Source organism: Stegostoma tigrinum, chromosome 5 (assembly GCF_030684315.1).
Source record: "Stegostoma tigrinum isolate sSteTig4 chromosome 5, sSteTig4.hap1, whole genome shotgun sequence".
NCBI lineage: Eukaryota > Metazoa > Chordata > Chondrichthyes > Orectolobiformes > Stegostomatidae > Stegostoma > Stegostoma tigrinum.
The window spans coordinates 72,470,416-72,488,459 of NC_081358.1; the positions used below are offsets into that span (position 1 = coordinate 72,470,416).

At 41.1% G+C, this 18,044-nt stretch overlaps 1 protein-coding gene across 6 annotated transcripts in view; it reads right to left on the bottom strand.

The window, feature by feature from the left end:
- Positions 1–18,044, bottom strand: part of spidr (scaffold protein involved in DNA repair) — a 252,990-nt gene that overhangs the window by 40,988 nt on the left and 193,958 nt on the right. For all 6 annotated transcript variants that reach the window (XM_048529193.2, XM_048529190.2, XM_048529192.2 and 3 more), the window contains 2 exons: positions 13,874–13,961; positions 7,611–7,769 (listed from right to left, as the gene is read on the bottom strand). In XM_048529193.2, the coding sequence (XP_048385150.1) occupies positions 7,611–7,769; positions 13,874–13,961 (247 nt within the window). The remainder of the gene's footprint in view (positions 1–7,610; positions 7,770–13,873; positions 13,962–18,044) is intronic.

An 18,044-nucleotide genomic window follows, 5' to 3' on the forward strand; every position in this document is an offset into this window, starting at 1 on the left:
CATCAGTTGTTGGGAAAATGTTGGTATGTACTACTAAGAAAACCATAACAATGCACTTAGAGAAGCATTTTTAAAAATTGGAAAAGAACAAGCTGACTTTACAAAAAGGAAGATTTGTCTGACAAATGTGTTGTTGCATTTTGAAGATGATTGGGGTAGAAAGAGAAAAGAAAAATATGGATTTCCAAAAGGCATCGGATAGGATGACATATAAAAGTTAACATGCAAGGTATGGATTCACTGAGATTGGTAACAGATTAACCTGAGAATTGGATAGGTTGTCAGACAGGAGGTCAAGCATAGGCATAAAAGGCACTTTCAAGTCGGCAGGTTATGACAAATAGAGAGCTGCAAGGTCAGTACTCGGACCTGAAAATTGACTGCTATGTTTTTGTCCACTCAAACAGACAGATTAAGTCAGTGGCAAAAACTATGATAGGAAAATGTGAGATTACACACTTAGTCAAGAAGAATAGAACAGAAGAATAGAATACTATTTAAATGGGGCAAAATGCAGAAAGCTTCAGAAAAATGAAATTTGGGGGTCCTCACCCATGAATCACTAAAAGTTAGCAGGTAATAGGAAAAGCCAACAGTCTATTTGCCTTCATTTCAATGAGAATATAGTTTAAAAAAGGGAGGAAAACTATACAAGGCACTAATCACATAGTATTTGGAATATTGTAAACTATTTTGATTCCCTTCTCTAAGAAAAGTTATACTGGGATTGGAGATAATCCAGACTAGGTTCACTAGTTTGATTCTGGGTATGAGAGACTGTGCTTGGGCAGAATTTGAGTCAGTTAGACATGTACTCACCAGAGTTTTGAAGAATGAGAGGTGATCTTATTCAAACATACAAGATTCTTTTGGGAAAAATAAATCAAAAGAGCAGCAAATGCTGTAAATCAGAAACAAAAACATAGATTGCTGGAAAAGCTCAGCAGGTCTGGCAGCATACATGGAGAGAAATCAGAGTTTAACGTTTCAGGTCAAATAACCCTTCCTCAGAACTGACGGTATTTAGAAAAACATCAGTTTGTACAAACTGCTGGATCTGCTGAGCTTTTCCAGCAGGATTCTTATGGTACTTGATAAGGTAGATGTGGCCAGGTTGCTTCCCTTTGTGGGAGGGTCTAAGACCAGACGGCATAATCTTACAGTAAGTGTTTGCCCATGTGAGACAGAGATGGGGTGGAATATTATTTTCTCGGAAAGTAGTAAGTTTGTAGAGTTCTCTGTCACAGAAGGCATTGAGGCTGGGTCACTATGTATATTCAAGTCCGACATACACAGATTTTTAGTCAGTAAGGATCAAGGATTCTGGAAATAAGGCAAGAAAGTGGATTTAAGGATTATTAGAGCAACCAGGATCTCTCTGAATGATGGAACTTACTTGATGGGCTGAAGAGACTATTTCTGTTCCAATGTCTAACAGTTTTGTGAGCTTAGCATTTTATAGGTAACAGGTAGTCCCTGGGTTTGGAATGGGCTCTGTTCTTGAACCTGTTTGCATGTGGATTTGAATGCAAGTCGAACTATAATTCAGGTGAATATAAAGGAGACATTCATTCATAAGTACAGAAAATTTTCATATGTCAGGTCTTTAAAATTAAAATTACATATGGGATTCCGCTCTTAAGATGAAGTGACAGAGACCAATATATCCAAGTCTGCTATGATACAAAGTCAACTGGAAAAGTAACTTGTGGGGAGGACACAGACAAACTGCAAAGTGATATAGATAGGTTATCCAGAAGGGCAAAAAGATAACTTCAGTATACTGGGGATAAATGTAAGGTATTCACTTTAGTTGTCAGAATTAAAGAAAATCAGGATTTTTAAAAAAGATTTTTTAAAATGTTGATTCACAGAGATTTGCCAGTGCTCCTGCAATTAACACAGAAAGTCAGTACAGCAAATAATAAGGATGGCAAAGAGGCCTTTGCAAGAAGATTCGAGCACAGAAATAAAAATGTCTTGTTACAATTATACATAGCTTTGGTGAGGCCACATATTACTGTGTCCAGCTTTGGTCTCCATATGTAATTGGAGGTGATACAGCAAAGCTTCACTGAATTGTTCTCTGGACTGAGGAAGTTGTCCTATAACATTGGGCTAAGTACACTAGCCCTGGAATTTAGGAGAATGAAGGACAATCTCATTGAAACACAAAAGATTCTGATTGTGTTGACAGGCATTACAATCCTGTTAGGGATTGTTAATCTTCAAAAAAGAAACTCTCAGCAGTTTGCCAATACAATTACACTATAATACATTTTCTTCACTCGTGGCCAGCATTTACTGCCTGTCCCATGTTGCACCTGACAAGGTGGCAATGAGCTGCCTTCTTCCAATGAACGTCACCATTTAGGACAAAAGGGTCTATTCAGCGGAAAAATGGCTGCCATGCAGTAAGGAGGCCAAGGAAGGGCAAATGTCTCATTTCTCTGGGTGTAGGATGAAACACAAAGGCAGAAACTGAGGGGTGGATTATAGGAACATAGGAGCAGGAGTAGGCCATTCAGCTCCTTAAGCCTATTCCATCATTTAACTAAATCATGGCCGATTGATGACCTAACTTCTCATACCTGCCTTTGGCCCATAGCCCTGCTTTTGGTCCATGTCCCTTAATACCCTTACCTAACAAAAAAAAATCCTTTTCAGATTAACAACTGATCCAATTTCCACTGCCATTTGTGGAAAAAAGTTCGAAACATTTACCAACCTTTGTGTGTAGAACTGCTTCCTAACATCTCAATTGGATGTTCTGGGCCAAACTATATTCCTAGTTCTGGAAATCCTACCAGTGGAAATAGTTTACTTTTATCTACCCAGTCTTTTTCTTCAAGTATTTTAAGAAAAAAAAATTAGGCAATGTAAGCACCATATCTTAATGTTGTGATTGATAAAGACATACATTATAATCTTATTCATACTTTTCTAATTCCACAAGGGTTCACTTATTGCATAAAATCTTTAGTTTTCATTTACTTTTCCTGTAAACAACCTAAGCACCACTTTCTGGAATTCACTCTGATTTCTCTTCAGTGTTCCAGTTAATCATCAAGGTACAAGATTTCATGATGGTCTTTGATAAATGATCCCCTAACTTCTTTACCAGCTTCGTGGGTCTAGGTTGCACACCTCAATCAGGGATCACTTTGTAACTCTACCAACTTGCTTAAAACATTGGAAAACATTCCTGGTTTCCACTAGACCATTGCTTTGATTTCAAACTACAACCAAACTAAGTACATTCAGTACGCCAACAACATTTTTAACTGCCTTTTAAAGATAATTACTGGAGATTTCTTCCATTAGCTTGCGACTGCCAATCATTTCTCTCCTTTCCAATTTCATTTTATCTTCCAGTTTGTGACATGGATGATAGACCTAGCACCCATTTTATTTCAGGTGTAACTGTGGCTTTATCGTTCGACTTCAAAGCAGTTATAAACCACATGGCATTTGGAGTTGTCACAGTCTATTAATTGATTTTATATAAAAATAATCAACCAGTTTAAAGTTTTTAAGAAGATTTGTCAACTGGGACAACACATCCGTAAAAACACAAGCCAGAGACATGTCAGGGAATTCCTGGAGACCTGGCATTCCAACTGGAACTCCATTAACAAACACACTGACCACTGAAGAACAAGACCAGAAGAAATACCAACCACCCCAGCAAACCAAGGCATATAAATAACAAGCAGGACGGAACACCAACGCTTCACCAGGGGTGCACTGATGATGTTACCTAGCAGGGTGATGAAACATCTGCAATCAAACACACTGGCTCAGCGAGTAAGACTGCAACTAATCAACCAGTCTTATGTGTTGTCTAAGCCCTAAGAAAGAATCTCACAAAGTTCCAATTATCCCCATGGAAATGTGACACATAGATATGCAAATTATCTTTGAATTCCAAAGATTTCCTTAATTCTGGTAAACCACATGAATAATCTATACTTCACTGGAATAACTGTGAATATCATTTGGCTCTGTAACTAGGTAAGCCCGCTTGCTTTTAATGCTATTTCTTTTTTGGTAACCTCTTAATTCATGAGGGGCCCAACTTTTTAAAATGTGACAACTCCAAATTTATTAGAATTGCAATTACTTCATGGTATCTTTTTATCACTCTCTACACCTAAAATCCAAATTTTCTACAGTTAAAACTTTGATTCCTAAAACCAAAAAATGATATTGTAAAACATCTGAATCATGTACTAAATATTCATGATGTGGAGGTGCTGGGGTTGGACGAGGGTGGACAAAGTCCTAAATCTCAGGATACCAGGTTATAGTCCAACAGGTTTATTTGAAATCACAAGCTTTCACAGCGTTGCCCAGGTGAAGTGTGACTTCTGACCAAACATTCATGACGTAAAGTAGATGCTGAGTCATTGTTTCTGTTGGTCTGAGAGTTTAAAACATAAGAACAGTCTCAGGATAAGAGGATCATCATTTAGGACTATGAGGAGAAAGTACTCCATTCAAAAAGCTGTGAATCTTCAGAATTGCCTATCCGAAATGATTGGGAATGTTTCATTGTTAAATACATTTAAGGGTGGAATAGATACAGATTTGGTTTCTCAAAGAATCAGGACATATAAGACAGGCAGGAAGCTGGAAATGAAAATTAAGCTTGGTCATGATTATACTGAAATGCAGCGCAAGTTGAATGTGCTCCTGTTTGTTATGTTTCCAAATTATAACAGTACTGCATTTAAAAAGTACTTAATTACTGTAAAGTACTTCGTAAAATCCTAAAATCATGAAGGATACATTTATAAATGATTTCAACTGTGCCCAACTGTTTATAGCGCAACTAGTTAAACTCACACATATAATAAAAGTACCCTATTTTAATTAGAACTGGATATTGTTTCAAAGCGGTATTACACAGACTGTGTAGATTGTCTGGAGGTAGACAGCATCAATAGGAAATACCTGCACAGTGCTTGCAGCTTTCCACATTAATGTCACTACAACATGGGGTTAGGGAGGGAGTATCAGAGATAATGGGAACTGCAGATGCTGGAGAATCCGAGATAACAAAGTGTGGGGCTGGATGAACACAGCAGGCCAAGCAGCATCTTAGGAGCACAAAAGCTGACATTTCGGGCCTAGACCTTTCATCAGAAAATTTGGGATGAAGGGTTAGGCCTGAAACATCAGCTTTTGTGCTCCTAAGATGCTGCTTGGCCTGCTGTGTTCATCCAGCTCTACACTTTGTTATTAGGGAGGGAGAAGGGTGGATTGACTGATTGCTTTTTGCACTTTCTGTTCTGTAGGTAATTTTTTTTTGAAAAGTTAAACTCTCAAGTTTTTAGCTTCCAGCTGAAGGCCCAAGATTGTGTCTTGTAGCTCTTCTTCCAAATCTCAATGAAGTCAAAAAGGCAACATCTCTCTATTTTCCCAGGCAGGAATCTGCCAACAATCTGTCAAACGAAGTTACTACTCTTTTGCACAGGTGTAAACTCTCCACAGATAGTGTAGAGGGCACACATGAATGAAATCATCCTCCTCAGTATGCTTATAAATATTTGTTGCCCACCTGGATTATGACATCAAATTACTCCACTTAGCTATCCTGGGTAAATGTTTGTGAGGGATGATAGATCATCACTGTGCCAGTTTATAATAAAATGTGAACTGTGACACTTCCAAAGTAGCTCAATAGATTTAAGTAGACATTTAATGTCTATAGCTTTAACTATACTATAAAAAAGGTACAAATGATTTTGCTTTAAAATACAATGCCAAAAGTCAGTTCCAAAATCCTTCAATGGTGAAAACACACTGATTGAAAGGGCCAAAATGTAACATTGCAATAATTGCAATAATCTTGGTAGTTGAAATGAGTGATCCACAGGTGATCAATTAAAACAACTCCAGTCGTAACACTTTGTATACAAAAATATATGTTACACCATAAGACATAGGAGTGGAAGTAAGGCCAATCGGCCCATCAAGTCCACTCCGCCATTTAAATCATGGCTGATGGACATTTCGACTCCACTTCCCTGCACTCTCCCCATAGCCCTTGATTCCTTCTGAGATCAAAAATTTATCGATCTCTGCCTTGAAGGCATCTAATGTCCCGGCCTCCACTGCACTCTGTGGCAATGAATTCCACAAGCCCACTAGTCTTTGGCTGAAGAAATGTTGTCTCATTTCAGTTTTAAATTTACCCCCTCTAATTTTAAGGCTGTGTCCACGGGTCCAAGTCTCCCACCTAACGGAAACAACTTCCCAGCATCCACCCCTTCTAAGCCATACATTATCTTGTAAGTTTCTATTAGATCTCCCCTCAACATTCTAAACTCTAATGAGTACAATCCCAGAAGCCTTAGCCGTTCATCATACGTTAAACCTACTATTCCTGGGATCATTCGTGTGAATCTCCGCTGGACACGCTCCAGGGCTACTATGTCCTTCCTGAGATGTGGGGCCCAAAATTGGACACAGTATTCTAAATGGGGCCTAACTAGAGCTTTATAAAGTCTCAGAAGCACATCGCTGCTTTTATATTCCAACCCTCTTGAGATAAACGGCAACATTACATTCGCTTTCTTAATCACAGACTCTACCTGCAAGTTAACTTTTAGAGAATCCTGGACCAACACTCCCAGATCCCTTTGTACTTCTCCTCTACAAATTTTCTCACCATTTAGAAAATAGTCCATGCCTGTATTTTTTTTTCCAAAGTGCAAAACCTCACATTTGCTCACATTGAATTTCATCAGCCATTTTCTGGACCACTCTCCTAAACTGTCTAAATCTTTCTGCAGCTTCCCCACCTCCTCAGTACTACCTGCCTGGCCACCTATCTTCGTATCATCGGCAAACTTTGCCAGAATGCCCCCAGTCCCTTCATCAAGATCATTAATATATAAGGTGAACAGCTGCGGCTCCAAAACCAAACCCTGCGGGACACCACTTGTAACCAGTTGCCATTCCCAAAAAGAACCTTTTACTCCAACTCTCTGCCTTCTGTCAGACAGCCAATCCTCAATCCAAGCCAGTTCTATCACACATGAGGAATAAACTGTTAGAATACCAAATGCCAGATGTGGAAAATAAAAAAAACACTGGATAAAATAACTGTTCTCAAATTTAAAACAATTATCATATTCATGTTGTATCTTTCTCTTTCCTTTATGCCATTATGTTCCTGTAATCAAGCAACCTATCTTGACTTAAAGGACACTTGCAACATAAACCACCTCTGTGACATTTAGAAAATATTCCTAGATTGTAGACAAAGAGATTTATAGCCACCCTTAAATTATTAAGACCCTTATGTCTTGAATCACATTGACATGTTGTATAATATATATGCTCAGTCTAAATTTTCGGCAGAAGCTGGCTTTGAATCCAGGTCATCTAGTTCATCATACAGTGACATACCTGCTGTTTTATTAATTTAATTTTATAAGGATAGAATTTTTATACTGAGCTCTGCAATAATATAAGCTAATAGAGTGAAACAACTAAGTAGATCAAAGATTTTCTTAACACCATTATCACAAACAGGACCAAAATCAATTCTTACATTGAAGTCTGAAATTATTTGACATATTCATTGATCATTCAATTACCTGAAGAATATACATTAAATCGTGCAATGCTGAAGGCCGGTAGAGGTCAGAGACATTTTCATTCTGAAGCACATTTATTTCCCCCTCCCCTGGAAGAGGTGCAAGAACATAGCAAAAACTTGGAGCAGGCAATTGTACATCAGTGGTCAAATCTATGAGCTAGAAAAAAACAGTACCTTGTGTTAGATCAATTAGTTTTATTCATGACTGCAAATCTTGCAACAGACTGAATGCTTTTCACATTTTTTGTCTATTTATGAATGTGAGCATTGACAATTGGAAGGGAATTATCATTTTCTGATGACAATAAAGGAGACGTGATGAAAGCATGCATAAAGAAGGTTGACTTAATTCATTCTTGGAATAAGGTGCTTATCTAATAAAGAAAGCCTGGAAAGGCCGGAGTTTAAACGAATGATAAATGATTTTATTAAAAAATATAAGATCCTGAAGACTTGATAGAGTGGATTATTTGAGTATGTTTCCTTTTGTTCAGTTTAAGAAGTGGAGATAACAAAGTGTGGAGCTGGATGAATACAGCAGGCCAAGCAGCATCTTAGGAGCACAAAAGCTGACGTTTCGGGCCTAGACCCTTCATCAGAAAAGGGGAATGGGAAGATGATTCTGAAATAAATAGGGAGAGAGGAGGAGGTGGACTGAACATGGATAGAGGAGAAGATAGGTGGAGAGGAGACAGACAAGTTAAAGAGGCGGGGATGGAGCCAGTAGAGGTGAGTGTAGGTGGGGAGGTAGGGAGGAGATAGGTCAGTCCGGGGAGGACGGACAGGTCAAGGGGGGGGGGCAGGATGAGGTTAGTAGGTAGGAAATGGAGGTGCGGCTTGAGGTGGGAGGAGGGGATAGGTGAGAGGAGGAACAGGTTAGGCAGGTGGGGATGAGCTGGGCTGGTTTTGGGATGCAGTGGGGGAAGGGGAGATTTTGAAGCTGGTGAAGTCTACATTGATACCATTGGGCTGCAGGGTTCCCAAGCGGAACATGAGTTGCTGTTCCTGCAACCTTTGGGTGGCATCATTATGGCACTGCAGGAGGCCCAGGATGGACATGTCATCTAAGGAATGGGAGGGGGAGTAGAAATGGTTCGCGAGTGGGAGGTGCAGTTGGCCTGCTATTGAGAAGAATTCCTAGAATCCCTACAGTGTGGAAACAGGTCATTCAGCCAACATGCCTACACTGACTCTCTGAACAGCATTCCATCAGACCCATTCCCCTACTGTGTCCTTGTAACCATGCATTTCCCATGGCTAACCTACACATCCTTCAATACTATGGGCAACTTACGCTGTCAATCCAACTAACGTGTACATCTTTGGACTGTGGGAATAAACTGGAGCACTCGGCAGAACCTCATGCAGACATAGGGAGAACTTGCAAACTCTACACAGAGACAATTCCAAGGGTGGAATCAAGCTAAGGCCCCTGGCGCCAAGAGGCTGCATTGCTATCCACTGAGCCACCATAAAAGATGATGATGAGAATTATTTTCTTTCAGAAAGATGTAAGTCTGCAGAATTCTCTTCCCTGGAGAACAGGGGAGGCTGAATCATTAATTTTTTTTAAGGCTGAGTTAGATGGATTTTTGACAGACAAGGGAGTCCAAGTTAACAGGGCAGAGGGAACTGGAGTTCAAACCAACAACGGATAAGCCATGGTCTGACTGAATAGCAGAGCTGGCTTAAAGGGTCAAATATTCTACCTCTCCTTCAGTTCTTAAGTCCTATGTTCCCACGCTTACAAGCATGGCTAGAACTTCAAAGATTTTTTTGTTAAAAATTATAATGCATTTAATGCAAACAGTATTTCTTAAATTTGATTAATCACCTTCAATACAGTGAAAGTAATCAACCAAGTAATGGATTTTTTATGAAAGAAACATATCAGACAAATTTAACAAGGAAAGTGAGGCTTTTTTAAAAAAATGTTCAAGGATGTTAGCTTCACTACAAATACTAGTATTTGTTGTCTATCTAAGTTATCTAAATTTCCTTCACAAAATGGTGAATCATTTTCTTTGACCACTGCAGTCCATATCACGTAGGTATTGTTAAGAAGTGAATTCTGGCTGTTTGACTGTTGAAAATGATCATGGGCCTAATACCATGCAATGTTTCAATGGTCAGTTTAATTTCAAAGTTATTACTAATTGCTATAATAGCAACTAATATATATATATATATATTCTCTGGTCTGTTTTACATTTGGCTGTATTTAGCAAATTTGAGAAATGGCTCCAGAACAAGGATCTTAATCTTTTTGCCGAAGGCTGTTAAAAGAATTTTAAGTCAAACGTGAAAAAAAAACTGAAAAACACGATAACAAAGTGTGGGGCTGGATGAACACAGCAGACCAAGCAGCATCTTAGGAGCACAAAAGCTGACGTTTCAGACCTAGACCCTACATCAAAAAAGGGCGTTGGGGAGAGGGTTCTGGAATAAATAGGGAGAGAGGGGGAGGCGGACTGAAGATGGATAGAGGAGAAGATAGGTGGACAGGAGAGTATGGGTGGGGAGGTGGGGAGGGGGATAGGTCAGTCCGGGGAGGACGGACAGGTCAAGGGGGCGGGATGAGGTTAGTAGGTAGGAAATGGAGGTGCGGCTTTAGGTGGGAGGAGGGGATAGGCGAGAGGAAGAACAGGTTCGGCAGGCAGGGACGAGCTGGGCTGGTTTTGGGATGCAGTGCGGGGAGGGGAGATTTTGAAGCTGGTGAAGTCCACATTGATACCATTGGGCTGCAGGGTTCCCAAGCAGAATATGAGTTGCCGTTCCTGCAACCTACGGGTGGCATCATTATGGCATTGCAGGAGGACCAGGATGGACATATAGTCTAAGGAATGGGACAGGGAGTTAAAATGGTTCGCGGATGTGAGGTGCAGTTGTTTACTGCAAACCGAGCGTAGGTGTTCTGCAACGTGGTCCACAAGCCTCCGTTTGGTTTCCCCAATGTAGTGGTAGCCACACCGTGTACTGCGGATGCAGTATACCCTATTGGTGGATGTGCAGGTGAACATCTGCTTGATGTGGAAAGTCATCTTGGGGCCTGGGCCTCACATTGGGGGTGAGAGAGGTGTGGGGGCAGGTGTTGCACTTCCTGCAGTTGCAAAGGAAAGTGCCAGGTGTGGTGGGGGTGGAGAGGAGTTTGGAGCGGACAAGGGAGTCGTGGAGAAGGTGGTCTCTCCAGAAGGCAGACAAGGGTGGGGTGGGAAAAATGTCTTTAGTGGTGGGGCTGGATTGTAGATGGCGGAAGTGTTGGAGGATGATGCATTGTATCCGGAGGTTGGTGGGGTGGTATGTGAGGACTAGAGGGATTCTCTTTTGGTGGTTATTGCGAGGGCAGGGTGTGAGGGATGAGATGTGGGAAATGTGGGAGACACGGTCGAGGGCATTCTCGACCACTGCGGGAGGGGTGAAGTTGCGGTCCTTGAAGAACGAGGACATCTGGGATGTGCGGGAGTGGAATGCCTCATCCTGGAAGCAGATGCAGCGGAGGCGAAGGAATTGGGAATAGGGGATGGAATTTTTGCAGGAAGATGGGTGGGAAGAGGTGTATTCCAGGTAGCAGTGGGAGTCGGTGGGCTTGAAATGGACATTGGTTTGTAGGTGGTTGCCTGAGATGGAGACAGAAAGGTCCACGAAGGTAAGGGATGTATTGCAGATGGTCCAGGTGACCTTGAGGTTGGGGTGGAAGGTGTTGGTGAAATGGCTGAAGTGTTCGAGCACCTGTTGGGAGCATGAGGCGGTGCCGATACAGTCGTCAATGTAATGGAGGAAGAGGGATTTTGGGTCAGTGTCGGTGCGAAAGAGGGACTGTTCCACATAACCTACAAAGAGGCAGGCATAGCTTGGGTCCATGCGGGTACCCATGGCTACCCCCTTAGTTGGTAGGAAGTGGGAAGAATCAAAAGAGAAATTGTTGAGGGTGAGGACGAGTTTGGCTAGGCGGATGAGGGTGTCGATGGAGGGGGACTGGTCGGGTCTGCAGGACAGGAAGAAGCAGAGGGCCTTAAGGCCATCTGCATGAGCAATGCAGGTATATAGGGACTGGACGTCCATGGTGAAAATGAGGTGTTGGGGACTGGGGAATTGGAAGTTCTGGAGGAAGTGGAGGGCGTGGGTGGTGTCACGGATGTAGGCAGGGAGTTCCTGGACCAAGGGGGAGAGAATGGAGACCAGATAGGTGGAGATGAGTTTGATGGGTCAGGAGCAGGCAGAGACAGTAGGTCGACCAGGGCAGGCGTTCGTGGATTTTGGGAAGGAGATAGAAGCGGGCTGTGCTGGGTTGGGGAACAATGAGGTTGGAGACTGTGGGTTGGAGGTCACCTGAGGTGATGAGGTTGTGGATGGTTTGGGAGATGACGGTTTGATGCTCAGGGGCGGGGTCATGATCAAGGGGGCAGTAGGAGGTGGTGTCGGAGAGTTGGCGTCTGGTCTCAGCAATGTAAAGGTCAGTGCGCCATACTACAACTGCGCCTCCCTTGTCTGCGGGTTTGATGGTGAGGTTGGAATTGGAGCGGAGGGAGCGGAGAGCTGCCCGTTCTGTTTCAGTTAAGTTGCAGTTATGCAACCATGTTGTTATTCATACTGTGAGATTTTGGATTCACAGTGCAAAAGCAGCAATGTAACTCTGGATTGTGTTTCTTTCTAAAGTGGAGCAGTAGAGAACTGTCACACACTATTGTGAGCTGCATTAGTTGCCATTTAACATCTGAAGATTGTGATATCCTTTTATTTGAAATCTGCTTGACAATCATGAAATGCATTTGGAACCAGGAATTTATTTGCAAATGGTTAAGAGGCTAACAACATTTCAGAACAATTATACTACAAGAGCAGTGATGGTAAAAGTCCTCCCAGACCATAGGGCTGCTCCCTCATTAGAGACAGTGAGGTGACTGACTGATGGTGACTTAACGTGTGTCACCACACCTCAGGTGAGTACAGAGTTTGAGGACGGGAGTCCTTCAACCTCAGCCAGTCAGGGAATTGAATCCATTCTGTTGGCATCACTCTGTTTTGAAAACAGGCTGTCCAACCATGGGAGCTAATCAACCCCCAACTACAATAATATTTAACATAATTTCCATATAGCTTGCTTGATAACAAGCAAGCAACAGAAGTTGCCTTTATTAGTATGTGTGGAAGCTTTAGCCCTGCAACTCATTCAAGACTATTAGTGTGGCAAATAACAAAGGGCAATAATGCAATTTCAGCACCCAATTAGATTTTAACAACAGACATTTTGGGTGCGACTTTTCAGAACATGAACGCCTTTATTCTAGGAGGCCCTCTTTTGAAGTAGGGCCAATTTTTTTTATTATTTTCTTTCCGAGTCTTACCAGCATCTGGCACAAGATTTAAGTTCCCAGTCACTGCAGTCACTTCCCAAGAATAAAAAAATAAATAAATACGAGAGTTGAGCAGCCCTTTCGTTGTTGTTGGCATTCAAGCTCTGGCCCCAGTGTTTGCAAGACTAAGATAGACATACAGAAAAACCCTTCCCATTTGTTTTGACACAGGAATCTGCCAGTTTTCAGTTTATATAGGAATATCTAAGAGTCATTCTGTTGACGAAATTTGCTAAAGGAGAAGTGTTTCCCACTCCTACTGTTATGCAGTATGAACATTCTTCCTTCGTCTAGAATGAGGAATATTAGTGAAGGAAAAGATGAATTTTAATAAACTTTGCCCTGTTGTTGTCAAGAAAACCAAATCACATTTGATTCCGAGATAGTAGGAACTGCAGGTGCTGGAGAATCTGAGATAACAAGATTTGGAGCTGGATGAACACAGCAGGGCCTTTCTGAAGAAGGGTCTAGGACCGAAACGTCAGCTTGCTGCTCCTCTGCTGCTGCTTGGCCTGCTGTGTTCACCCAGCTCTACACGTTTGATTCCATTGTTACAGGGATAGTAGGAAGTGCCAATGCTGGAGAATCTGAGATAACAAGGTGTACAGCTGGATGAACACAGCAGGCCAAGCAGCATCAGAGGAGCAGGGAAGATGACATTTCGGGTCTAGGCCCTTCTTCAGAAAATCAGAAAATTTTCTGAAGAAGGGTCGAGACCCGAAACTTCAGCTTTCCTGCTCCTCTGATGTTGTCTGGCCTGCTGTGTTTATCCAGCTCTACACCTTGTTATCTCACATTTGATTCCATTATCTGTTTTGTACAAACATAAATCGAAATCCTGCTCAAATATTTCCCGAATAAACTGACCTCCCTGTCTTAAATCAGTAAAAGAACCCTCTCCCGTTACCTCCTGGCTGCCTTGGCTTTGGCCATGGACCTTTGGAGAAATCAACGGAGGCCAAAGACTATCAATCAGACTGAACAGTCCTGAAGACCTGAGAGATAAAATACAAGTTAGATGAAAACGACATTTTTCTTACATAAAAATCACAAATAGCAAGCAAAAAACATATTCTGATGTCCATTTGATGTAAAGATGTGAATTTATTTAGTCCCTTCCAGGCTGTGGATGTAGTTAATTAAGTACTTTTGAAGTATATTCACTACTATAATGCAGGAAATGCAGCAGCCAATCTGTGCGCAGCAGACAGCAGTAATACTGGATAATGGGCAAGCAATCAGTTTTGTGATGCTGAATGACAGATAAATATTGACTACTATACAAGAGATACCTCCTTACTCTTCAAAATAGGGCCATGGAACTTTTACATTACCTGAGAGGCTTTGATTTAAGATCTCATTGAAAAAAGCACTTTTGACACTGGAGCATACCTTTGCAACTGCATCGCAGTGTTGTGCTTGTGCTCTGCAGTGGGTCTCGAGCACAAAACCATTTAACTCAAGTATCAAGAGTGCCACCAGCTGAGTCATGGCTGGCACATCAATGTTTAAATATTTCTGAGAGCTTGATTAGGATAAAGGAAAAAAAAATGCACTTGTCTTACACCTTGTCTCGACAGCCCAGTGTTTTCCTCAGTGAACGTGTAAATACCAAAATACATATATACAATAAAATTATTTCTTAGCTCTGTATTTTCACTCTTTTGTGCAGAAGATTTTAAAATTCTAGTTTAAATCTCCTTGAACATGTTGCTTACGCTGTAAAGAGATGTGTTGGTTTGTCATGTCCTCTGTACTCTGATAGCAACCAAGCCCTCCTGTTCATGGAAGAACAATAAATGTACCCTCGCATTCCCACAGCCCTCCCAGTCACTGCAGTGCTTTGTGCTCTTTTCCTTTCCATACTGAACAATAAATTGTGCCAATGCACACTTGTCACTTTGCTCCCCGCACAACAGTTTCTGTATTCCTCTAGTCTCTGCCGTTACATCTCACAACAGATCAGTTCTTTCATTCTCTTCTCACCCAGTAATACTAGTTCAATTTTGAGTTGTCTGTGATGCTTTAATTGCTTTGTTCTCTCCTTATTTAATTATTGTTTCTCAAACCCATCTCAACAAGGCCTCTTCTGATAATGGTAAACATGGGCTATCGTAATTAAACTTTCATCATCTAATTTTAATACCAGAGGCCTTCACGGACTAATATTTTTATTTAAAAAGCCATACAAATACTGAACTAAGATGGCTGCTGTAGTCACCTGATCACAGGTTGTATCAATCCAGAGAAATCAAATGAAATAAATAAAGCTGGCTGCACATTGTGATTACCATGTTATCTAAAAACTGAATAAACTAGTCAACTGAGTCAGTGTCAAGGAATTTGCATTTCTTTATTTTATGTGCAATTGCATGATAAATCCACATATTTGTAAATGAAAGTTTAACTGTGGAGCTTTCAGTTAGGAAGAACAACAGAGCAGAGTCAGGAGTTTGCAAATGGTCCTGTGAGAACAGCTGTTTTAGCAGCAAAGCAGAGAAAAAGCAAGGTGAGGTGATAATAGCAAGGACACTTCAAGGTTTTCTCTCCCTGGCCCTCAATCTCAAAGTTCATGCCCAGTTAAAAAGTAACTTGGGATAACAACCATTTATCACGACCTCAGGATCTACAAACTTTGTCAATGCTGTAGAATTAGAGTCAACAATTAAACAACTGGCCTCAGGTTTAAAATCTAATATCTCAAAGTCCCCAAGAACCTTTTTCTAAAAACTGAGTAGCCTATTCATAGTGACCAGATCTGACATTTTTTTTAAAGACATTACCTGCGTTTGTACATATGCATGTATTTGATGTGCTTCTATTACTTTACTTAGGGTCGGTAGGTAATAAAACTACTTTTTCTTTCACTCAAGCAGACTTTGTTATTTCGCTCCATAATTTTGATGTAGGTAAATATGCTTTAACTGAAGTATGATAGCTGCATACAAATAAAAACATTTTTTTGTGGCCAACTAGAGAGAATTAAAAAGGGGTGAGCCAATTTTTCTCCTCACATGTCCTAACAGGTCTCTCCCACTCTCTTCACCATTTTAAGAATATTGAATCCTATTTTTTGACAAGAATTTACCTAGTTCTTCTTAAAACTAATTTAAGATGTCTTATTCAACTATCCATTCCAGTAATCCAGTCCATAAATTTGCAATGTAGAGTTCAGAGATGCTGGGATATGAATGTGGGAAGAGATTCTTTCGGAAGAAATGGAGGAGCAACACCAGCTTGACTCATCTGGCAGTAGAGGAGAAAAAAATAACATTCCTACCAGTACAAACTATAAACAAGGAAAAAGACACTTGTCTCCACATCATCAACAAAGCTAGGAGCTATGCTGGGGAACATATCCTTAATTTGCTAGCCCCTGAATAACATTCTGGCTTTTGAAACCAAACCTTAAGCCTACCTCAAAAATTGTAACAGCAACAACAGTGCCCAACAAAGCCAGCACAAACTTGAAATTGTTTTCCATAGGATCACTCTAATTTACTAGGAATACAGTTAATTACAGTCAATCATAACTCAGTAATCATTGAGTGTCTATTTATCTGGCAAAACAGCTAAAGGGAAAATCTAAATGGTTTGGTCTTTCAGGAGGTTCTCATTAACTTGGTCCCACTATTAACTCGTGAACAACTGCAACATTTCACCTCCAAGAAGGTCTACTTAGAAGACACAGGAAGAAATCAGCTGCTTCTAGCAAACATGTTGCTGCAAGAATGTTTACGAACTTAAGTCCAAAAAGACAGATGACTGTATTGACACAAGAGACAATAAAAAAGTCCTACTCCAAAAGAAAATTGGTATTTCTGCAGATTGACCTACGTTTACATGTGAACCGAGCATCAGCAAGAAGATTACCATATTTTTACTATTATTGTTCATGGGATATGGGTGCCATTGGCAAAGGCAGTATTTACTATCTCTAACTGAACATGAGAAAGTGGTACTGTTCTGCCTTCTTGAATCGCTACAATCTGTGGAGTTAGTTGGACCCATTGTGCTCTTAGGGAGGGAATTTCAGGATTTTGGCCCAACAACACTTAGGGAACATGATACATTTTTAAGACAGGATGATACATAACTTGAAGGGAAATTTGCAGGTGATCAAGTTGCCCATGTGCCCTTTTGGACGGTAGAATTTGTGAGGATTAGAAGGTGTTGTCAATGGGGCTTGGCCAGTTGCTACAGTATATGGTACACACTGTTGTTACTGTATGTCAGTGGCAGAGTGAGTGCACATTTAAGGATGGGTTCAGATCAAACATGTCGTTTTATTCCAGATGGTGTTGAGCTTCTTGAGAGTTGAAGCTGCAATAATTCAGGCAAATGAGAGTGTTCTGTTACATATTGATAGTCTACGGATGGTGGACAAGCTTTGGGAAGTCAAGAAGTGAGTTACTCTTCACAGAATTGTCAACCTCTGCTCTTCTTATTTTTTTCTATTCATTGATAATACCATCTAGAGTAAGGGGCAGATGGTTAGATTCTCTCTTATTGGAAATGTAATTTCCTGCAACTTGTGTAATATGAATATTACTTGCCAGATGGCACAGTGGCTCAGTGGTGAGCACTGCTGCCTCACAGCACCAGGGACCAAGGTTCGATTCCAGCCTCGGGCGACTGTCTGGGTGGAGCTTGCACATTCTCCGTTTCTGCCTGGGTTTCTTCTGGGTGCTCCGGTCTCCTCCCACAGTCTAATGTTGTGCAGACTAGGTGGATTGGCCATGTTAAATTTCCCGAGTGTTTGGTGGGTTATGTGGGATGGATCTGGGTGGGATAATCTGACGGTCGGTGTGAACTTGTTGTGTCAAAGGGCCTGTTTCCACACTGAAGGAATTCTATGATCTCTATGATTTATCAGCCTAAGGTTGAACATTTCCCAGGTTTTGCTGCATTCTGACACAGATCAATTCAGTGTTTGAGTAGTCATGAACAATGCTGAATTGTGCAATCACCAACAGTCATTCTGCCCAAAATGACAAAGGGAATATCACTGATGAAGACGTTTGGGGCCTGGCCACTAGCCTAAAGAATTCATGCATCGATGTTGTGTGGTTGAGTTG